Below are 23,369 nucleotides of genomic sequence, written 5' to 3' on the forward strand. Positions count from 1 at the left end.
CATGCGGGTCTGGAAAAGTGGCTCACTCGCGTCGGTGGAGCTGCCGAACAGCAAGATGCGTATTTGCAAACGATTTTGACTTTGCTCCAGTGCAGTCAGTCGTATTCGTTCTCTCGTTCCCTCGATACGTCGTTGCCGTATTCCGTGGCCTTCGAGTGGCCTGTTGCTGGGCTGCGTCCTATCTCGTCGCACTACCTGCATGTAGACATTCGAGCATCTGCCATCCTGCAGGACTCACAAAGTCTCGTCTCCTTGATGTTGTGGTCAGCATCAGGTTCCTAATTTTATTTGCTAATGTTGGCCAGATTGAGGACGAGGGCTCTCACTACCCAGATTCTACATCAGGGTTAAACCCTGGAAATGGGTCCACCAACGGCCATCAAGGGACTTGCGTTTTTAGTAGAATATTTCAATACGACCAGCATCTTATGAGTCTGAGGCTCAACACTCACCAGACATACACACTGTCCCTCACACAGACCTTTTCTACCAACAGCCAATACTCACTCACTCACCCGCTCACATACACACTCGCAGTATACAGTCAACACAGGTACACACGTCCTGTCAAAATGCAGTTCCCGCCTCACCTGGAGGGCCTGGCCAAGGTCGTCCGCAACAACCTGGAGAACCAACAGGACTGGAAGCAAGTCACATCGCACGCCGAGCCCTCGCAGCCCAGGCCCCTGCTCTCGGGCCTGCCCCCGCGCCGCATGTACATCCACCCGGACGAGCAGATCGACATCATCAAGGCCGAGAAGGCCCTGGGCGAGTCTGTCCCGCAGGAGCCCGACTACGAGTGGGTCCTGCCCGTCCACATCTCCGAGAAGCCCACCATGCGCGCCTTCGCCGCCGTCTTCGACGCCCTCGACGCCCTGCCGCCCGCCACCAGGCTGGCAGAGGCCGAGGGGGACGCCGCGCCCGACTGGAGGAAGTGGAGGGGCTCCTGGCGCGGGAAGAGGGTGCTCCTTGCTACGGTCCACGACGACTCTACCGTGGTCTACTACATGATGCACGATGGCATCGTCAAGCCGAGACAGAATTAGGGGCCAAGTAGTTGTACTATCTGGAACTCAGCTTATTCCAACGCACCGACTGGGACCCTTAAAGCCTTACAGCCTAGAGACTAAGAGGATGGCTACCTTGTGGTGTCATGAGGCAACAGCTGCCCAAGTTCTCGCAGGGCTTACGGCTTGAAGACGACCTTCTGAACCTTCATCTTATCGAACAGGTCGTATCCTTCTACCGCCTCCGACAGGGGCATGATCTTGTCGAACATGAAGCTACGGTGGCCGTCAGACAAGGCGCTTCGAAATGACACGGGTGGCTACGGGAGGAAGGTGTGGTCAACTCACCTCAACTTGTCCTGGTGCCTCGCAAGCAAGGCCAGAGCTTCGGGGAACAACGACCTCACCGGGCACCGGCCCATTTGAAGTTTGACGTTTTTGCTGCTCGGGAGTTAGTACAGAGAAAGCAAGATCACACCAAAGGGCCGACTTACTTATAGCCCTCGGTACCACTCCATGGGATCTGTCCAGAGTGTCAGCAAATCAGCCCCTAGGGTTCCCTCCAGACCCGAATGAGTACCTACCTCGGCATTGTGCACACCAATACTCGAGATGACTCCCCAAGGCCTCAAGAGGTCAAAGGCCGTCCTCAGCGCCGGGCTCAGCCCAACAACTTCAATCACCGCATCCGCGCCCCTGCCCTCTGTGACACTCTTCACCTTCTCAAACATGCCCTCCTTGTCCTTGACGAAGTTCAGCGGCTCCGCGCCCAGCTTCCTCGCCTCCTCCAGGCGGCTCTCCACGCTGTCCACGGCGAAGAGGTGCTTCGGCTTGTACTCGAGCGCGGCAATGATGGCGCACAGGCCGACGGGCCCGCAGCCGACGACCACGACCGTGCCGTTGGCGATCTCGCTGGCAGAAAGCCGGCTGAAGGCATTCTTGGCGCCGAAGTAGCCCGTCGGGAAGATGTCCGCCATGAGCACGAGAGATTGGTCCTGGATCTCGGGGGGTGCCTTCACCACCGTGCCGTCGGCGTTGGGCACCCGCACGTACTCGGCCTGCGCTCCGTCTCTGTTTCACGTCGTCAGTCTGGGGAGCTCCTCTCAGACACACGCTCTTGGAAGGAGGGCAAAAAGCCGGGCTTACAGCTTTGGGCAGCCAAAGAGCAGGCTCTCTACGCAGCGGGAAGAGTAGCCATTCGCGCAATAGAAACATTTCCCACTGTGCCATCGCGCGAAGCGTCAGCCGGGGTTTCAAGTCTCATAAGTTCTTGCTTGAACTCGTCACTTGGCTGCGTGGGCGGGGCTTACCAGGTAGTTGTGAAAGGAGAGACGATCTTGTCCCCTTCCTTAACCGTCTTCACGTCTGAGCCAGCCTCGACTACTACCCCAGTGAACTCGTGGCCCATGATGAAGCCCGCGTCGGACTTGGCGTGCCCGCGGAAAGTATGGAGCTCACTTCGGGTATGTTAGCAACGGCAATGTCTGAAGCAAGCCTGAAGCCTGTTCATGATTGGAAAGGAGGAGGTGCGTACGAGCCACACAGCGCCGCTGCTTGGACCTTGACGATGATGTCCCCACCATGTTGCACTGAGGGAATCTAGTTAGTAAGCGTAGAAAGACACGAAGAAGAGGAGGAGAAATCCAAAGGCCCATCTCGAAAGCATGCAGTGTACCTCGACGAAGCCAACAGGGCGGCTCAGGTGTGGGACTAACGTTTAGGAACCGGCCGGTCCTGAACCGACACCTTATGCGGCCCGTCAAAGACGACGGCCTTCATGGTCTTCTGGGCCATTTCTGTACAGGGAGCGCGCTTCTTAGTAAGGGGGTTATCGGAGGGCTATCTGGTGGACAGTAACTGTTTGTGAATTGAGAACCTTGATGGGAGGGGGGCGGGCTGTACCGATCTTGACGAACACAACTTTTTGCCTTTTGAGATCAACCGAGCCTCGGGACGTCCTGCCCGCCTTGTGGTCGGTTTTTGCGGGGAAAGGGTGGGAACCAGGTCCCGGTAGCGCGGGCGTCCCATCATGCCGGTTCTCGGCGGCCTCGACGGGGTCTATCTACCTACTGATGGGCTGGATGTGTGGGGTACAGACAGAGTGTGTCTGTTGTATTACTTGAGACTATCTTCCCATAGGCCGCATAATGCGTCCCAGGAAACAAAGCCCCAACGATGGTCCTCGTTACTCGTTTACAGAAGCAATTTCAAGGTCTTGGATTTGGGTATTACGGGTTCCGGGCGTTGATCCACACGAGGACCGCAAGACGGAGGCGGTCTCAGAGCTTCCGTGGCTGACCAATGGTATTACACGGACCGTCCGAGGTCTAGTTCTCAAGAGCTCCCACCACCACGCGCTATGAGAATTTCCATCATTCTGGTCGAGGTACCGGCATGAACAAGCCTGGTAGCATTCGGGATGGGATTCGAAAATATATCTACAAAGATATAGAAGTATAGAAGTCGAAGGAACACGAAAGAATTAGATGCAACATGATGGCCAACCTCGTAATATCTATGTCTCACAGAAGGAACAGATCGTCTGCCAGTAGAATCTGTGATAGATCCAATGACCACATGCAGAAAGAAGAAGAGAAAAAAGAAAAAAACATAGCCGAAGCTATGGCATTATTCACGCTCGCCTTGGATACTTCCCAGTGACCTGTATCTCGGGAGTCTTGAAGATGTCCCAACCGTCGGTGACACTTGGGTCCCCAAAAGGCCGAAGGGTAGCAAAGCGCATCCTGTGTTTTCAAAGGCCACATTAGCATGCCATATATGTGAGCCGGTATCCCGCAGCAGATAGATACAGGTAGGACGAGCGGGGAGAGGGGTCGAAGCTAGACTCACGTGTAGTTCCCGAGCTCGATCTGGCTCCCGTTGCCCAGCTTGCCGAACCACCAGAACTGATGATACGAGTTCTGCGTCTGGGCGTTGCGGAACAAGTCCACCGCTGGATAGGTGAAGGTGTCGTCCGGGTCATACAGGTCCGGATCGAAGTAGCTTGCGCTTTCGGCGATGACGTGGCTCGTCGCCGGGCCGATGTAGCCGTTCTCGCCTGGCACCGGTGGATATTCCCATTGCTCCTCTGTCCAACCTGGCTCGTAGATCTGGGTTGGTCTTGTTAGCTAGGATGTCACGTTTGTACGAAAATGTGTTCTGTGGGCTACTTACGTCCCACCGGACCTCCTTGCTTCCCCAGATAAGCTTGGAATAAATTGTTGGGAAGTCTTGGCTCGATTTGCTCAGGTTGAAAGAGTAGACACTGTTTTGTTTGTTAGAAGGTGAGGACTCTAACTATTCACATGCTCGACTCACTAGTCTCTTTGATTGGTGAAGGGGTATGTAGGCCGGTAGATGGGGCTGATCTCAGCGTTCAAGTCCGCCGCAAGCCCTATAAATCATGATCAGCTCGGATCTAATCATCAATGTGCCGGCTGGCTTATGAAAAACCTACCCAGGTAAGGAACCGAGACTTGCTCCCCATTGTTGCCAGAGACGATGACCTTGCCGCTGTAGACGGGAAGGGCAGAGGAGTTCCAGCCCAGGCCATCCGGGTTGGGGAAGTTCACACTGCCAGAGTCAGCAAGCCATTGTTTAGACCTGGATTTGTTGGCGAATACTCACGTTACAGTCTTGCTTTCGCCTGGACCCAGCGTGAACTCGTCCGGCACAGCCACCTCGATCGGCAGGCTCGTAGGCTTCAACTCCGAGAAACTCTTGAGTCTCTTCTCACCCGCGTAAGGCTCAACAAACGAGTACCAGCCTAGGGTTTCCACCCCAGCGGCATCCTCAAAGGAGAACTTGTAGCTCACGTCCTTGCCTCCGGTGTTAGTGATGGTGAGGTCGTGGTCTCCGCTGAAGAATTTGGTGTCGTTGAGAGCGATCTTCTCAAAGGAGACATCCGTGGTATAATTTACGACCTTGAAGGCATTGACCAACCCATTGCCGACTTGGGCGACTGAAGCAGCAAACCCGTAGTCGGTGGCAGTCCCATCCGACCAAGGGAGCGAGGTCCCGCTCGCGATGATGCGCTGGTGCAACGTCCTAGCGAAGCCCTTGCCTGTAGCGTATTGTCAACCCACGAACGAGGCATTTTCCTAGAAGACAAATTTCCAAGTAAACTCACCATGCACAGATCGGCCGCCGTGAACACTGATGTAAAGAGCTGCGACACCGGCAACATAAGGGGTTGCCATAGATGTACCAGAGAGCAGGGCATACGTGTTGTCAAGGTAAGTGCTGAAGATCTACGGCGAAATTAGTGAGACAATAATAGACTGGACATAGTTCACCTTACCTGACCGCCAGGGGCAGCAATATCGGGCTTGATCTGCAGGTCATTCGAGGCACCCCAGGAGGTGAACGTGTTGGGGCGACCACCAGCAGGGTATTCCAAGCCAACAACTTGCTCCGGGTTGAGGGAGAAGTCCGCAGTGACGTTGCCCCCAGCTTTTACAGTCTCAATGATAGCCTCACCGGCGTCTGCGGTGATGAGTCCAATGAGGCCAACATCGTCATCAGTACCGGGCGTGATCAGAGGACTCTCGTTGTTGTAAAATAGAATGTACTCGGCACCGAGGGCAACCAGGTTCTGCTGCTTGATAGCGAACGTGCAGGTGCCTCTCCTGACCAAGGGGATCACGCCTTCCAGTCTTCGCGTGCCGTTGGGGTAGGGCTGGCAGCCATCGGCAGGGTCGGTGGTGTTGAAGTTCAGGGGTACCACCGGCCAGTCCGTGACGTTGGATGAGAAGTAGAAAGTCGATGGTAGATATCCAGCCTGTGAAGCATTAGAATGCCCTTCCTTTATCGATCCGTGGTAACGGGAAGAGAGACGTACCTTGATAAACTCAGTTTGGCCATCAAGAGTCGAGGTGAGCTCAAAGGGCGACGCCGGATAAGTCTCGGTCTCGACTGAAGCGACGGCAAGCACGTTCGTGCCAGCGGACCCGGTGCTCCCAAAGAAGGCCCCAGCAGCACCCGAGTTGCCGTTTGCAATAGTGACGACAACTCCCTCGTCGACGAGGCGAGAAGAGACCTCAGCCCAGGCGCCCGTAGACCAGCCTCCTGGGCTACCGATGCTAGCAGTGATGATGTCGACCTATTTGGTGTTTGAGTGACACAGCTTCAGGATCTTGGACGAGAAGGGGTCACATACACCATCAGTATATGCTCTGAGGAAAGCCTCAATGAGTGTGGCCTCATCCGTTCCGTCCTATTCCATATTAGCAAGCCGGCATATAGCAACATTGGTTGACTACAAGACTCACGACTTGAGAAAAGACCTTGTATGAATAAAGTTCCGCCTCAGGCGCCACTCCGGTCCAGCTGTGGAATGCCAAAAGTCAGCGCGATGACTGGCTCAGAGGGATCACTGCCGGATTAATCTTACAAGTCATTTTTGCCAGCGATTATTCCAGCAACGTGAGTGCCTTCAACACTGTCAGCCTTCTTGTACTTGTCTTTGGCATTTTGGGGATTCTTGCCGTGTCCAAGTTGATCCTCTGGGTCGTCATCAGGTACTTTGTCCCCGACCACGGTCGGCCACACTATGACATTGTCAATCCCATCCTTCACATTTTCGTGTGCTGAAATTCAACTTACGCCCGTTGCCAACCAGGTCATAGCCACCGGCAACCTTAAAGCCAGGCCCAAAGCCTCCGCCCAGCTACCAAAGGTCAGGATCACCACGCTTCTTCTCGTTCAAGAGGGATCTCATACCGCGGGATGCTTATACCACGTGCCAGAGTCCACGACTCCCACCTTGACCCCCTGACCAAAGATGCCCCTGTCGTGAAGCTTGCTGACGCCCGTGGCATTATGCGTCGTATAATTGCCAGCGGCCGCGGCGTCCCCGATAGACGAGAGACCCTCGACGGGCGAGAGGGCCACGCGCTTGTTGGGCCAGGCGCGAACGACACCGGCGAGGCTCAGCAGGCTGTCGATGCTGTGGTTGTCGGTCTCGATGCTCGCGCCCGAGAATACGTCCGTCTCAAAGTCTCTAACGACCTTGATATCGGCAGCCAGCGCGACATCGCGGCGGGCCTTGGCCGAGCCCTGGGAACAGCCATGAGTATTGCTGGAGGTTCTCGGATGAGTGAGCGCGGGGTGGAAAGACTCACCGCAGCGTACTCGATAATGTAGCTCCGGGGGACGGCGGAAGTCACGTTAGTCTCTTCGGGGGCCTGGTGAGCAGCAAAAGGCTGGGCGCTCCCCGGGGAGGGAAGCGCACAGAGGAGGAGACCGGCGATGCTGAGCAGGTGCATCTTGGGGGACAAGCGAACAAGACGTCCAAGACCCCGCGTCGCGTGTGAAGCTACGGCGATGTCCACGAGAATGCGCGCCGGCGGGCTGTCATTTTAAAGTATTCCGGCTATTTCTCCCATGTGCCTCACAGCTACGGCGGTGGATCCTCTTCTGCGAGACCCCGGGTTGCGACTCTCCAATGCAGCGTTGCATTGCGGATACGGGCGTGGCCAAGAGATTCCATGGGCGGTCTCGCAATTGCTCCCCCTTTGAGCTTCCTTCTTGGGAAGACTGACCCGCTGCCCTCGCGCGGGGACTGGACGATGCAGAGGAATGGTCAATGAGGCCAGTCTCCTCTACAAACTTTAGGGGACCGGTCTTTCGGCACGCAACAGCACGAGGAAACGGCTCTTCATGGTTTCTCGTATCCCAATCCGTCCTCTTCCAGAAATGCGCATGTGACTTCCGTTGAATGTCCATCAACCCGCGTCGAAGCCCATTCTGCACTGCATATACGACGACCAGTGTTTCCGTGAAGAGCTGCCATATACAGTGTACAGGGTGACCTGGGAAAGATTATCCATGCCGATACAACCCCCCCAGGCAATGTGACGCTATTCTAACCAATCACAACTTTTAATTTATCCTTTTTCAATTAAACTTACACCGTTGCAGCGAGTTCAGGATGTAATGTTACAAAAAAGCTACTTTTTTTTTTACACTTAATTTTGTCTTAAAAAGCTGGTATTGTTATTGTGATACGCACAGACAAGACGGGAGAGTCAAGAGACCCTTTCCCAACGCCGCAGAGGTCACGAATTAGGCTTCTTTTTCAGGAAACCCTGTAATTACCTAGGTGTCTGTGTTGCGTGATTCCGCGGCTATCTTCATCGGCCGGATACTTGTTAGGTGACATTGCCGAGACTATGCCCCTGGCAGATTGCAGCATGCTCGATAACGTCGTATTGCGCAACAGAGTTCCTCGTATTCCCCCAATGGCGACCATCTTCCTGATAAAGGCGTAATATGGGCTACACTTACATATGCATTTGCGGAAATAAGCAGGCTGCTTTTGAAAGTACTACATTGCCTGGCTTATACCGCTCTTCTTCCCACCAGCTGCATGAATATAACGAATCAAGGCAGGTATATAGACTCTCTGTACGAAAATAAACCATTGTTCATCAAATGAGCGGATGATTTATAGGCTAAAATGAAGCATCCACGAGCCTTGATGTGCTCACCCAGCTGTTGTGGTTGGCCCAGATGATAAATTCGTACCGTAGAGTAGGACCAGCAGTAGCCTCAGTGAATTTAGTTGCTGTTAGTGTGCAGCATTCCTGAAAAGATCGTGCGCGCCTTGGGGAGTTATTCTGTTGTCTATCGGTGATGGGACCCTGTTAACTTATGGAGACTAAGTAAACTTGAGATGTCATGTCGCACGACCCTGCTCGAATCCGACTTCGCTGGTTTCTTAGATGACTGCTACAAGGGTGCGAGGAGTCCGGCCTCTATTGGATCGAAGACCACACAGAGATGTATCGTGTACAGAGAGCGGGTGCTATGTCGCTGGCTTTCACCAATGCTCGTCATTCTGAATTTGAGAAGCCACGTCTTTGTAGCTTGAAGGAATCCGCGCCAACGCGTTTTCTGGAGCGGCAGCCTCTTGAGAAGAGGCGAGTCCGACTTGATTCTTCTGAGCTTGACAAATTTCTCGATGAATTCATCTCTGGGTCTCTTTCTTGCAGTTTGTACACATTCCGCAGGCCATAGTCCAACGTAGCAGAGTAATTGTCAACAAGTACCCCGGCTGGACAAACATGGACACACTTCCCACCAAGGTGAGGCACCGTGATCTGTAGCAGAGAGTGCAAACACAGCAGTGCAGCTAGTTCAGCTGATGCCTGCATCAGAGTGATAGTGCTGAATCTCGAAACTGGTAACCTACCTTGCGTGGGTATTTGCCACCTTTCATGTTCGGTAGCGACCGGCGGGCATGGGAAGTACAAATGCGGAAACTGGTGTACGTATATACGTGTGGCAGAGTAGAATTTGATATTTCCTCGGACCGCGCGCAGACGCAAGAGAAAGCCCATGATATCAACAATCGGAAATAAAGGAGTGCGCTTGCACGCACTGCTGATATTTTTCCAAGTCTAAGAGGAGGTAACTAAGTTTTTGAGCCTGAGTTCAAGATCGGCCTCAACCACATTCTCAGCAGAAATGCTAATTATGTGAGATTCTATTTCGACCACTTCCTGGTACGGACAGACTCGGAGATCGGTCTTTCGAAAAAGTCCGCAGCCTATGGTAGAACTCTAGCACGAAGCATATACAAAGACATTTTCCAGCAATAAAGCCGTATGAAATTTTGTTAAATGTGTGGGGGCTCTCCGTAGTTGGGTGCAGCACTGGCAATGCCTTCGGACAACTTAAGGTTTGCGGTTGAAACATCTCCCGCCGAAGCGACGAAGCTATGGGGCAAATGCGTTTGCCCTGCTACGGTACATAGACTATGCCATGGAGTCAGTTCATCTGAAAAGCTTTTGCTCCACGATAAGGTTTTGTTTCGAAACAAGGCCCCTGAATGTGCTACGTCAGGACCCTCGTGTCGATCAATTTGAGCCGACTATGTGCAGGCCTCCTTTCACAATGATCTGCTACCACATTTGAAAAGGATAATAACACAAGTTATATCTCTCTTGAAAACAAACAGGAGCAACTGAAACCAAGTATTCTATCAGTTGGCAGCCTGAGGTTCTCTTCTCAGGGAGCAGTGACGAGTATGTAAGCATGGTTGCATGACTCTTTCTGTCATGGTCATGAAAATAGTTTTGGCCTTGCTCATTTCGGAGGGCTTGGCGGGGAGGCTCAGGGTCCGGCTGGCCCGTGAGAAGGAGACGCGTGCAGGAACGGCGACTGAGTCTATTCATGACAATTTATGTATAAAGTGCACCGAGATACTTTGTCCCCCACACCGACTCCTACTCGGTTTCGCATCTGCGAGTAGCCTTCTTCCCCCCACAGACTTGTCTGTTTCCACTCTTTACACATTTGCGGCAACTGAGTTGTCTTTTTCGCTCTTTACCCTTCGATCGCACATATATATCTTTTTCACATTTAGCTATGCGCTCCCTGATTACCCTGTCCGCCGTGCTAGCGGTGGCCAAGGCCCAGGCATACAACGTCTCCTCGCCCAACGCGACTGATGCGCTGACAGTCGATGTCGGATACGGCAAGTACCGGGGATTCGAAGACGGCGGGGCTCGCAAGTGGTACGGCGTCCGTTTTGCCGCTCCCCCTACTGGCAACAACCGTTTCCGGGACCCTCAAGACCCGGAGCCATTCGAAGGCGTCCAGGATGCCACCAAGTTCGGTGCCATCTGCCCTCCCCAGCAAGCGAGTGACTACACTGTGAGTGGGCAGTCTGACCGGTTCTTCGTGGACGAGGACTGCCTCTTCCTCAGTGTCACGGCCCCGGCCAGCACCACCGATCTCAAGCCGGTCCATGTGTTCATCCAGGGCGGTGGCTTCAGCTCCAATTCCAACTCAAACTACAACGCCAGCGATGTGGTCACGGACGCTGAGATTGTCTCTGTGCAATTCGTAAGCCACACCCACAGCCTGAAACCTAGCAGAACAATTGTCTCCCGATGTTTTCATGTGTCGTACTGACTCTCGAGCACAGAACTACCGTGTTGGTATGACCGGCTTCCTCTTCAGCGAGGAGGCTGTCACGGACGGCAGCCCCAACGCCGGAATCAAGGACATGATCAAGTGCCTGGAATGGATCCAGGAACACATCTCGAAGTTTGGCGGAGACCCGAGCCGCGTGATCATCGACGGTGTCAGCGCCGGAGGGAGTTCCGTTGCCCTGCTTCTGGCTGCCAACAAGGGGGCGCTGGGAGGAACCCTCCTCCACGGTGGGATCGTCGAGTCGGGAGGCTGGGTCACCATGCGCAAGGTCGAGCAGGGACAGAAGGAGTACGACTGCCTGACGGCACAGACCAGCTGTAACGGAACTGCTGATAGCCTGCAGTGCCTGCGCGAGGTACCGCTGGAGGACCTTTACAGCAGCACCTGCTGGTTCGGCCCCAATGTTGACGGCGACCTGTTCAACGACCGCCTCGTGGAGATGTACGAGGCCGGGGATGTTGCGGACGTCCCGAGCATCATGGGAGCCTGCGCCAACGAGGGCACGCTCTACAGCTTCGACAGCTCCGCCAACACGACTGAGGCGTTCGACAGCTACATGACTGGACAGGTTCCCACCCTGACCAACTCCTCACTCGCAATCCTCAACGACCTCTACGCATACCAGCCGGCACCCCACTTCCCAGACAAAGGGAACCTGTACCGCCAGGGAGCCAACGCCATAGCCGACCTTGGCACCCACTGCCCGTACGTATAGCCTTGCCCTATATCGCTTTCTCCTTCCTCTGAAGGCGTCCAAGACATACCTAACACATCCCAGAATCAAATTCCTGCAGAACGCCCTCGCAGCCAAGGGCACCCCAACCTACCACTACAAGTACGCCGTCCGGGACGCCGAGGACGAGGCCGCCGGCCTGGGCGCCTGGCACGTCGTGAACAACTACGCCTTCTACGGCGTCAACAGCACCGACATGGACGCCCCCGCCAGCTACGTCGACGGCAGCCGCGCCGCCGCCCTCAGGCAGGCCCGCGACTACTGGACCAGCTTCGTGCGCAACCTCGACCCCAACACGGACCGCGCGGCGGGGTCCCCGGAGTGGGCGGCGTGGTCGGGCCCCGGGGCGGACCAGCGCGAGAGGCTCGTCATCGCCACGGCCGCCAACGCCACCCGCGTCGAGCACATGACCGACGCCCAGAGCCTGCGCTGCGACGCCGCGCGGAACTTCACCCTCGGCCTCGGCGCGGGGTGGCCCGTCGACCTCAAGGACCCGGCCAGCGCCGTCAACCTCGACGCCGGGATCGCGCGTGAGGCGCTCGGGGCTGCGGACTGCGGCTTCGACGAGGGCTGCCGCGCGCCTGACTGCTCGATCGTTCCGCCCACGAGCGGGACCTTCCCCGAGCAGGTTCCTAACGCCGAGTTGGTCTGCCCCGCGACGTCAGGCCTGGCAGCGACCAAGTCTCGGCGCTCCAAGCGCGCGTTCGTTGCATAGGGTGTCCAGGATGCTCGTGGTGTTAGGAAGCTAGAAGAATTATAAAGAACGTGGGTGATTGATTCTGAAGGACATGTGTTTCAGAAGATCACCTCACTAGTTTGCGTCATACTATCGTCTGACCCAAATCCAGCTTTTGTAAATAATACATTTGGTCTTCAACATGGTGACTCGAGCCCATCCCAGGACCAGTCCGCACATGTATCGAGCGATACTGAGTTGTTGTTTCCACGAGAACCACGAGTAATATGTGAATTGATTGCGAAGGGCTTGAGGCACTGTGCCAATCCCATGGTTTCAGTATCTTCTCGTGAATCATCGAAACCAATGTTCCGTCCCCTCAGAAAGACGGATGATGAGCCTCCAGCGTACAGGGAGAGAACCTGGTGCACCGCTAAAAACAACCTCTGCACGAACACTTCGCAGTAGGCAGGCTGAAGGAGCTCATCGTACATGTATCGTGCGATGGGGAGCCAAGATCCAAATTTGTACACACAACTTTAGGCGGAGTCAGTCAAGGGGGTTCTTGGGGCTCGTATCCTGTTTCGCAACAAGAGTGGACCATAAGATTTCCCCGGTGTCGTCGGCGCTTGAGACACACCAACTTTGTGGCTTGTTTCCCCGTCTCTCCCCCTCGGACTGCCGGTAAACCCAATGAGAGGGCGGCATAGAGCATATGCAAATTAAGCAGTGACATTGAAGGCGAACACTGGTAGTTACCTGCTCCCACAGCGTTGATCGAGGCGACCGAGATGTTGCACATATACCCCCTGTATTACGCGGCTCTCTGCAAGCATTGTGAGCTTATTTTGGTACGCTCAATTCACACTGAGTCCTCGGAGATCCACAGGGCGATATATTGTGGAGGCAAGATGCATGGGCTGATCTATGACACACGTCTGTTCCTATGGAGCAGCCGCAAATTGAACCACAGTGGAGAGGGTGGCGAAGAAGGTGCGATGGAATTCGAGAACAGATATTATTTTGGGAATTGCCTGATTCATTGCTGGGCACAGTTCGTGTTGTCGGTGAACGCGGTCCGTATTTGACCATGATGATATGGCTCTCTGAACCCTTCCCTCCTCCTGCTTGCCTCTTCGTGGACGATGCACATGTAAGCTTCACTGGGAGCCGTACACTTGGGACTGCTCTAGATGCTGCGCAAGCAGTTCTGCTGGCCTCTGCATCGTATTTCCCCCTCCGTTGTCTCGCGGGAAATCCCACGCCTACGACGGGCCAATCCGCCGCCAGTTGGCCAACGACTGATTGGCGCCAGGTCTGAAGAACTGGGACATACAGCACCAGACGCTAGTTCTCAGACTTTGTTGTAGTGTAGAAGCATAATCTGCTTATCAGTGGCAGGTATTGGGTGCCTCGCACGAGGTTTGCTGACATTTCCGGTTCGGCCGGCGAATTTCGGCCGGCTGACAGAAGCCACGACGGCAGCAGTGACTGAGAGCCCAAGAAAATTCTTGACGCCACTGACCCCTCGAACAAAACAACCCGTCGCGGAGCTTGTGACTGACTTACTCAATGCGCAATAGACGGCCTCATGATCTGGCTACTGGAGGAGCTTCACTTGAAGGGCTTACTGGCTATCGACTCCTTTGGGGCGAGCAGAAAAGAGTACCACGATCCTCCCAATGCTTTATCAAAGGCATACTAATATTTCTGACTGCTCACTTCGCTTCCGTTCCACAGATACATCATTCGGACCACAGGTAGCTCCAGGCCGAACCTGCTGGCATCTGTGTGTGATGAGTCACTTGAAAGCCTTGGATGAGTAGCAGCCCGCCTAGCCATGTCCAGCCTCGACATGGATGAGACGGGGACCATCTTTTCGGTGAAGAATCCCCGGCATGGAATCCAAAGCGGCACAGCAGTCGACCGAAACATTTCCGGAGATGCTCGATGAGGAGGATCCAGGGCCGTGGCCATTAATAACAGGCCATCACCGCCACTGAGCGGCTGAAGGTCTTTCATGGTACCGCCTGCATGACTGTGGATGACGAGACCGCCCTAGGTCCGTTTTCTCCTCGACCTCTGGCCATCCTCGACGGGTAGGATCAAGTGCAGCGGCATTGGGCGCCTAGGTTTGCCCAGGTGCCAGAGAGCTGCATAGCACACCGCTGTGGTCCCCCGCGGAGCTAGCTGAGAACTCTCACCTGCTTGCATTGGCAACGGATGCAAGTCAGACGCTCACGTGGTGCAGGTCTCGTCCATCCCGCGGGCGACAAGTTGGCAGCAACTGCCTCGGGCGAATGACAAGCCATTCACGGCGATGATCTGTCAAGACGAAGGAAACCCCCCCCCCCCTTTCGCGCCTGTCCGTGGTGCCATAGCCACTTTAGCAACGAGAAGACCCAGGCTGGTGATCTCTGACCCCACCCAAAGGGTTGGCCGGCAAGGAAGTCGAAGATAGCGAGCTGTGGTCGGTTGCACAGCGTCAGCCGAGGTGGTGCCAAAATCGGCAGCTCACAAAATGAGATTGTCTTGTTTGGCAGTGCTAGCAGCGAGCTAGCCAGCCGCCATGCTCAGAGCCTCAATTTTCATAGGCGGGTGTGTGCATGCTAGTGCGTGTTCTTCTTCTGCAGCAGTCAGCACACTGGGGGCGATCGTCAAGGCGGGAAAGCCAGGAGGGATCCTCCACGACCCGTGCCGATTGACGTCAGCTCCTGATCGGCCTTTGATATTCGATAAGTCGACAGTCATCGAGGCCTGAGGTGGGCTCCGCGGGTTATTTTGTTTAAACCCGGGTCGCGAAGAAGTATAGGGCAGAGTGAAAACCTTGTCGGCCCATCGGCAAAATGGACCCAGCAGCGAGAAAGGTTGCGATTCATCAGTAGCGCTGCTGGCCGCGTGCGAAACCCAGCGTATTTCTGGTAGCAGTACCGCTGTATCCGGACGAGTTCGCGGGAATCTTGGGCGATTTGCTGGTTGGCTAAAATCTATTGGGCCGGGCCATTTTTGAGGCTGAGCGAGCGTGTGCGACGTTGGCGGCGCTATTCCCGTCACGACACTTGTGCGTGTTCGAGACATTTAGCAACGCCTGGTCGAGCTCAGCCACCATCTTATTTGAAAGCGTTCTCATCTCCGGGGACCCCATAGCTCCAAGGTCGGAAGGCATCCCGCTGTCGGGAGCGCGGGGGCTTCGACGGTAAGCACGTTACTGTGTGTAAGCGCTTTCACCATCTCCGGGACCTGTTCCTGTCTGGTACAGCACATGTACCAGGTAGACTACTTGGTAGACACCAACAAGCAGGCCTGTGGCACCAAGTGTCGGTCGTCGGTCGTTCAAGCTTTAGCCTCAACAGGCCAGGTCTTCTCCGCACTCGAGAGTTAGGCCACGCGACGTCTCATCAGTCCCACATGGAGTCATGCGATGAGCGGACGCACACGACGAAAAGCGACAAGCGTGCTCGGGACGGGCATCGAGAAGCTGGACGCAGATAGGCCGCCCGGGACGAGCATGATCTAACCAGGGGGCCAAGCAGGCCGGTGAGTGGGAGGTTCATTTTAGCAATTCCCTCATCGGGTCTCAGTGCTGCAGGCGTGATAATCCGTGGTGTTATAGTCGCCGAGAGCAGAGTGAGAGGGATTCAAAGGGGGGGGGGGTTGGCAGGGACGCGGCAACGGGGGAACGGGATGGTGGAATCAGGTGCCGTAGACTCCCAGGGTCCTTCCTCCCTCAATCTTCTCATTAGCAAATCTGGGCAAATTGGACCATGACAGTCGCGCATGATGGTCATCTCCCACTGTAATGGCTGCCATTGTGTGTGGAAGTCGAGTGAGGAGGAGACGCCGTGCGACTGGACTGGACTGGGGAAAGCGTGGGGAGAAGGTCGTGCAAGAGGTGGGGGCTAGGTCACCCTGTGTCCAATGGCAGGCGTGCCTTCCCCCACTTGGAGATGGTGGATGGAAGGCTCACCACGCAAACGGTCCAGACGGCCTGGGCGCCGTTACGTTTCAGCACGTTACTGTACCCACGCGTCGGCTGCAACCAACCGTTACCGGCGACGAGGTGAAATTTGAGTCTCGGGGCATATGGCACAAGTAAAACGCAGCTAGCCCTCGTACATCAACCAGCGCCAGTGGGAACGGTGAGTGAGATAGTATGCTGGGTCCGTCCTCGGTGTCCGCCGTGGCAAAGCGTAGAGCAAGTATATGGGATGGGATATCATTGGGGTGGATGAGACGGGACGGGATGGGACAACCGTGCATACTTCCAAGGTTGTCCTTGTGCAAAGGGTGAGCGGATTAGGTTTCCTTGGAGGCCGTCGAAGGATCGATCCCGTTGCGAATCGCCAGCGCAAGATTGGGCAATCTGGCGCCGTTCCCACGGCCATGAGCGACGAACGCCCCGATTCGACAGCGGGTGAGGGTTTGGATGTCCCGAAGACCCCGACCAAATCTCACCGACCGACACGAAACGAACCTGCCAGGCCTGCGAGGCCTGACTGGAGCCTTCAGTGTCACAGGACAGATGCAGCAAAAACGTAGGTACTAACTAAGCAGGCGTTGGGCATCCACGGGGCTGTGGTTGTCGCCGAATAAAGACTGGCTGCTGGTTGCTGGGAGCGTGCTGTCGCTGCCAGGCACGGGCTGCATGTATAGCAGATAGACATGTCTATCACGATGCCCAAGCCGTGCAGGACAGGAGCCCCTTCTCGTGAAGCATCATTCATGGTAGGTAGGTAAGCAGCATGCCTGGGCATGCGTGTGAGGGTGTGTGGCCTGCGCAGTAATGGAGGACACCCTCTCATCAAGCCTCAACCGTTGGCTCTGTCAGTATGCACCTGGCATGGTGGTGTCCGGTAGTGAGTCTACTGGGTTTTTTTTTTTTTTTTTTTTTTTTTTTTTAAATTGTTTATACGCAGACTTGATTCATCTGCATGTGCATCTGCCGCACCACGATGGCTCTCCAAAGGGTCTCGAGGCGGGCTCGAGTGGTGCAGGTGACGAAGGGAGCGGCCGTCGCGAGGACGGGTCGGCAAGCACATGAGCTGAACAGCACCACTGCAACGCTGTGCGGGCATTTCCAAGTCATGTCGTTGGCAGCTGGCAGGCGTGAGGTGGCCTGAGTGGTTGGCTCTTCATGCGGCTTAATGTGGTGACGGGGGTCTCCCCCGCCCCAGCTCGCTTGCGTAACGGGCTTCCCCGTCGTCGGGTACAGGTACAGTCAGACACCCAGACAGTCGAGGAACCGGTTGTGCCCCCCAGCGTCGTACTGGGAGAGGGAGGGGAGGGGGGAGGGGGGTTTGTAAAAATTGGGGGGAGGAGCAGGGTCCGAGATGTTCTGGCGATCGTTTTGTTTGACAGTCACGTCCGGCTTAAATTGGGACATTGAATTGTGGTCTGGGTACTCTACACAGCACTCTGTTATGTAGCTAGGAGCTAAATGCGGCATACAATGGCCCGCGTCGGGAAGGGAAGGCATGACAGGTTTGTTTCTCGTTTCCTCCGCCTAGCTCAGTTTCAAAGAGCACTGGCTGTTCGTCGGTGTGCTGCATGAAAGTACTAAAATAAGACTGGCTTACCAAGTGCGTTGATAATATACCCGACGAAAGGAAGGGAAGGCGGGAAATGCATAATACGCAGCTGTTATTCGACAATGAGGCTTAATTGGGGCTGAGGCGGGACACACAGACAGACAGACGTCAAGTGCTGCTGGGTGTTCCGAGAACTTCCTCCTGTTCCCCACCACACCCGGCGTGTTGAGCACGTTGAGCATGTTGTTTGTCGTCGCAATCCGTTTCTGCAATCCCGCTTGCATTAGAATTTTGGCCAACGACTCAGCAGGCCCCCGAGTCTTGCGAGTCTTGACGCCGCTGACAGGCCCTGCCGCCCACTTTTGATTTCCATCCACCCCTCCCGAGGCGCCCTGCACCCACAATGCCCTGGCCGCCCACATCTCAAGGTTTCTCCAGGGGGCGGAACGAACCTACAGTATGCCACAGCAGAGCACGCACAGCTCAGCCCGGCCCAACACAGCTTAAGTTGGGAGGGACGGTGCGACCTCCCCGAGCCCGAGGCCACACTGTATTCCTTCTATCTTTCTCCACCCCTTTGCGCTCGTGCCTGAATCATTCGGTCCCTTCCTGCCTGGCGTGTGTGTGCCCTATCCCAAGATTGTGCCTGTTTCTACACTGTACAAAGCCTGCCTGCCTGCCTGCCTGCTGCCTACCTGCCTGCTGCCTACCTGTGCGTGCGTGTTCGAGTGCGTGTGCGTTGTGTGTGTGTGTGTGTGTGCTGTGCTGAACTGTAGTCCACATTTATTACTCCGTACCGGAAGCGCGCCACTGAGCCCCAGGAGCAAGAGGAAGAATGACTGAATGAGTCGACAGGCAGGCAGGCAGAATGCACAGACGGACAGCTTCAGCCTGGCCCGTCCCATCATCAGCTGCGAAATGACCCGAGAATCAGCCCAAATCCGCTCCCTTCCAATCTCACCAGCTTTCATCCTCGACTTCCTTTTGCTCCATGACGTGACACATGGCATGCATCGACCACGGCCGACCATTTTTCCTTTGCCCGTTAGGAAATGGTACCAAGTAAACAGCACTGCAGTAGTGACGGCGAAGGCGCGTCGGCGTCGCGGGTGACGTGTGCCACTAGGGAACTTTGACTCTTGCGTTTTGCTTTTTTTATGAGTCCCCACGGCTTCTCAGCCTCAAAGTTTGGGCCTGCCCAGACAGCCAGACCGACTCGATTCTAGATTCGGTAGATTCGGCCCTCGCTGCTCATTGTGCAGCAGCTGCAGCAGCAGCAGCAGCAGCACAGCAGCGCTCTCTCTCTCGCACTCAGGCACCTCTCACTGCACCCGGAATACCACCGTACCCAAAAACTAAACTACGGTCCTCGCGCTTCCCTGACACCCCCCAATCTATACCTGACCGACACCACCTCACCCGCCCCCCCGTCCCACCTCCCTTGTCCCGTCCAATCTTATTGCTTGTCTTGTCTTGTCTTGTCGACCAGACCTGGCCTGCCTGACCCGGCTCGGCTGGGTGGCTAACACCAGACGCCAACGGCCAGCTCCCTGTCGCCTGCTCCGCCTTGTTTTCCCAGGTTACCTTAGCTGCCAGCTTTGACGACGATTGCGAGCCAGCCAAACCAACCTGCCAACTCCAGCCCGGGAACGGAGAAACGCACAAGGAAGAAGCAGCAGACTGCATTGCATTGGCGTTGCATTTGCTCTCTCCCGCGCCCGCCTCCAGGCGATCCACCTAGAGCCTCGCCTCGCCTCGCCTCGCCCTCCTGGCCTGCCTCCCTCCACCTCCCGGGCTTGCTGATCAACCGTCTCGATCCCAACCTCGTCAGTCTGCCATTCTGTCAGTCAGCCAGGCAGGCTCCCAGCCCCCAAGGCACGCAGTCAGGTCAGCGAGGCTCCGTCTATTCAACTTGCAATCTACCGCTTGACTGGGAGATATTGCGTCCCCACGCGATCCGTCATCCTAGCGTAGCGCAGTATAGCGCATCGCATCGCGTCGCATCACATCGCATCGCATCCATCACAGCATCCACCACATCACATCATATTCGGTCTGAAGCGCCGTCCGCAAGCACGGTTGGGTGGGCACGGGTTGGGTCCTGCTGGATCGGATTGGACTGTGACTAGTTCTCTCCCAACAGCGGCCCCACGACAGAACGGCGCTGGTGCCTTGGTCGGTCGCCAGTCGGTGTCGGTGTCAGTGTCAGTGTCAGTGGACAGCGCACAGTTAATTACCTGGTGGTACGCTGTCGGCTCGGGTCTGGGTCTGGGTCTGGTCTGGAGCAAGAGCAAGAGTCGCCCATCCCTCCCGACCCCAGGTCGTAACCCCCTCACCAGGGACCCGTGGACAAAGCACCCATCGCCTCCCTCTCTTCCTCCCCCCATCATCCTTGCCGCCCGGCGTGTTCCCCCGGTTTTTGCTCCCAGCAGTTTGTTTGCCCCGCTCAGCCTGTCGCTTTTGGGACTGGACTTGGGGGACCCGGTCACGCGCCAAGCATTTCCCCATATCATTAAGAGGCTCTGTTTCGCCGCATTCCTAGGCTTGGGGCTCTGCGGGCTACTTCGTTTACACCGTCCTGGACACCTCCACTCCCCAACCTTCTCGCCTTACCCTCACCCTCACGGGCTACCGCTGCCTGGGCCACAACACCCACCAACTCTCCCTTGGATGACCACGACCCCGGCGCAACAAAGGCGTATTCGCCCATTGTTCTAGCTTCCGTCTTGCCGATTTCGTACCAACAGGCGCAGAGGTGCCAAGGGAAACGAGAGTGGAGAGGTAGAGAAACACACACGCGCTCACACACATCTCCGCATATACAGCACACCAACCCACACGCACGAACAAAGGGGCACAAGAGCTAGGAAGGCAATACGCAAGAGTGGGCTTGGATACTGTGTGAGGGACTGGTCGTCTCCAAGGAAGGATTCTTGCTGGCGCCTACACAAGGACGACACCATCGGTGGAGCCCTGCGCCAACGGCCGTTCCATCAGCCCCGGCCTTATGACCCAGCCTCCTTCTCTCATGGCGAGTTGACCACACACGTACGCAAAGCTGCGAGCACATCTGAAGCAATGACTACAGCCGCTGCCCCGGCTTCTGCCCACGACGTATACGACCCCGATGCTGTGGTGCCTCAGAATAGCCCCTTGCTGGTCCCGAAAAAGGTAACTTTCCGACCGAGCATAAGTCCTCCACCAGACATTCCGCTGGTTCAAGTCAGTCCACCTCCCAGTCCTGGTAGCAGGAAAACTAAGCGACCAAAGGTACGTCCAAGTCAAGGCGATGCCGTTCTGATAGGAATCATGGACAATGGAAGGCATCCGGACATCGCTACCATGGCTGGTCAAGAGGCGTTGCCAAGCGATTCGGAGGAAGGCTTTAGCAGCCCCGAAACGGACAGCTCGATGGACGAGTCAGAGATCATGGCCGATTCCGAGGAGCTGGCAGCAAACGGGGTCGGCAAGCCACCTGCACGTGGCAGTGAAAAGGGTGGTGGCCAGCCAGGCTCTCCTTCCGACCTACAGTCGCTGGCTGGAGGTGCTCTGGCGGCTCTGGCCTTGGGCGACCACAAGTCCCCAAGCGAAGATGGGCGGACATCAACCACCGTCGGGGACACGGATACAGAGGCGTCGCGTCCTTCAGATTCATCACCTCCCCCCGCCATAACTCGACCCGAAACCGCCATCCGGAGAGATGAGAGGCCACAGCCTGTCATCCCAGCTCCGTACAGTCCTACCGACTACTACTCGCCTCGAACCGGGACCTTCACCTCGCCCACGGGCAGTCTCGCGGGCCCCGGCCCTGGCGAACTTCCGCCGATTCAAAATGCCTCGCCAAGGTCGGAGTCAAACGCTGGGATCGCGCTGCCGTCCATCAGAGACCATCTGGGGCCGGAGGCGCTGTCTCCCGCATCTTTTCAGCAATCTCCTCCCGCTATACCTGGCCCCGGTATGACTCGGTTGCCGTCCATAAGCCATGCTTCTCCGCCTATTTCACCGCACGAGCTCTATACCCGCGATCCTCGCTCGCCGCACTCTGTTCTGTTACCACCCAGTCCGTTCTATCCTTTCCCGCCGAGCGGTATGACGCACCGACCCAGCCTCGACTACAACAGCGGTAGCACGCCAAGCACCGACCACTCGGCTTCTACGCCTGCGACCTCGACTCACTCGGTCGCGGATAGAATGAGCCTGGACGGCATGGCTTTCTCAAATCCTCAAGATGTTGGCCAGTATGTCTGTAAATTTGAGGGTTGCAGAGCCCCTCCTTTCCAGACTCAGTACCTTCTGAACTCTCACGCCAATGTTCACTCCCAATCCCGACCGCATTATTGTCCGGTGAAGGGGTGTCCTCGATCGGAAGGCGGCAAGGGTTTCAAGCGGAAGAACGAAATGATCCGTCATGGACTAGTCCATGAGTCTCCTGGATATGTCTGTCCGTTTTGCCCAGATCGGGAACACAAATATCCCAGACCGGACAACTTGCAGAGGTTTGTGGTCAATCCAGAATGCATTCAGACTTGACTGGTTTTGCTCACAAATTGTAGACACGTTCGAGTTCACCATGTGGACAAAGACAAAGACGACCCGGAACTACGCGATGTTCTGTCACAGAGACCAGACGGCCCAAGCCGTGGTCGAAGGCGACGAGGCGGACCGATTTGATCAACATCGAAGAAGAAAGTCGTCCTATTCATAAACCCTTCAACTTTCAATTCATACTTCTCCTGTACATATTCGACATTTTGACGATACCCCTCCCCAACGCGGCTTCGTAAAACGATAGCCTGACAACATCCACTTCTCGCTCGCTGTACATACTTTTTCGGCTTCACTTTTTCCCTTTGTCTTCATGATGTTTCGACAAGAAACGACAGCGCAACCCCGGGGGTAGTCTTCAAATCAGGCCGTGCCACTTCAATTGCTGTTGGGCAGCTTCTGGCGTTGGCTGTTTTGGAAGAGTCGGCTCAGAAAATGGGATGGACGGTCAATTCTTTTCGCAGGCGGAGCTTCAATGCCCGCGTGGTACCTGGAGGCTACGGTACAGCTTGAGCGGGCAGGAAATTGGAACTATGTTCCCCCAGGCGACTTTTGGGTTTCGAAGTGACGGGATTAGGGTGGGTTACCAGAGCTCCTCTCGGCGGAGATGGATTGCAATGTGTACAGCAGATGACATTAAGCTAGCTGAATGCCTTGACCGCTTTACCTTGCAAACACATGGTTCAACATGATACTATGGTTCGTGACGCTGGCTAGAAATAGACTGCTGAAGTGTATACATGCACGAGCAGAATTAACATACCTCACAGAAATTATGTGCATTACCGGCAGATTACCATCACAATCCGTGTTAGAAAATAACATGAATCAAGTGAATTGCGCTAGGTAAAGGCAGGGTGGATACACTGGTCTATAAGTGTACTGTGGATGAGCGCGTCGAGGATGCTGCAACAAAACCATCTGTCGGCAGTACGGCA

At 55.6% G+C, this 23,369-nt stretch overlaps 5 protein-coding genes across 5 annotated transcripts; 3 read left to right on the forward strand and 2 right to left on the reverse strand.

The window, feature by feature from the left end:
• Positions 1 to 572: 572 nt before the first annotated feature.
• Positions 573 to 1,046, forward strand: INS49_006021 (uncharacterized protein; the record flags this gene model as incomplete). The annotated part of the gene is made up of 1 exon (XM_043166796.1): positions 573 to 1,046. The coding sequence occupies one exon, from the start codon at positions 573 to 575 to the stop codon at positions 1,044 to 1,046; it is 474 nt and encodes a 157-aa protein (XP_043027940.1).
• Positions 1,047 to 1,186: 140 nt separating this feature from the next.
• Positions 1,187 to 2,801, reverse strand: INS49_006022 (uncharacterized protein; the record flags this gene model as incomplete). Its single annotated transcript, XM_043166797.1, has 8 exons — positions 1,187 to 1,283; positions 1,356 to 1,448; positions 1,502 to 1,530; positions 1,592 to 2,078; positions 2,154 to 2,228; positions 2,318 to 2,464; positions 2,542 to 2,596; positions 2,723 to 2,801. 8 exons carry the CDS (start codon positions 2,799 to 2,801, stop codon positions 1,187 to 1,189), a joined length of 1,062 nt encoding a protein of 353 aa, XP_043027941.1.
• Positions 2,802 to 3,639: 838 nt separating this feature from the next.
• Positions 3,640 to 7,273, reverse strand: INS49_006023 (uncharacterized protein; the record flags this gene model as incomplete). The annotated part of the gene is made up of 15 exons (XM_043166798.1): positions 3,640 to 3,751; positions 3,858 to 4,117; positions 4,182 to 4,272; positions 4,326 to 4,401; positions 4,465 to 4,580; positions 4,635 to 5,070; positions 5,137 to 5,257; positions 5,308 to 5,787; positions 5,848 to 6,108; positions 6,166 to 6,222; positions 6,278 to 6,335; positions 6,400 to 6,556; positions 6,612 to 6,675; positions 6,729 to 7,064; positions 7,130 to 7,273. The coding sequence occupies 15 exons, from the start codon at positions 7,271 to 7,273 to the stop codon at positions 3,640 to 3,642; spliced, it is 2,769 nt and encodes a 922-aa protein (XP_043027942.1).
• A 3,106-nt stretch (positions 7,274 to 10,379) lies between these two features.
• INS49_006024 (uncharacterized protein) lies at positions 10,380 to 12,397 on the forward strand (the record flags this gene model as incomplete). Its single annotated transcript, XM_043166799.1, has 3 exons — positions 10,380 to 10,859; positions 10,942 to 11,654; positions 11,728 to 12,397. The coding sequence occupies 3 exons, from the start codon at positions 10,380 to 10,382 to the stop codon at positions 12,395 to 12,397; spliced, it is 1,863 nt and encodes a 620-aa protein (XP_043027943.1).
• An 8,831-nt stretch (positions 12,398 to 21,228) lies between these two features.
• Positions 21,229 to 22,591, forward strand: INS49_006025 (uncharacterized protein; the record flags this gene model as incomplete). Its single annotated transcript, XM_043166800.1, has 2 exons — positions 21,229 to 22,132; positions 22,440 to 22,591. 2 exons carry the CDS (start codon positions 21,229 to 21,231, stop codon positions 22,589 to 22,591), a joined length of 1,056 nt encoding a protein of 351 aa, XP_043027944.1.
• Between the last annotated feature and the right edge of the window lie 778 nt (positions 22,592 to 23,369).

Source organism: Diaporthe citri (assembly GCF_014595645.1).
Source record: "Diaporthe citri strain NFHF-8-4 chromosome Unknown scaffold_2, whole genome shotgun sequence".
Lineage (NCBI taxonomy): Eukaryota > Fungi > Ascomycota > Sordariomycetes > Diaporthales > Diaporthaceae > Diaporthe > Diaporthe citri.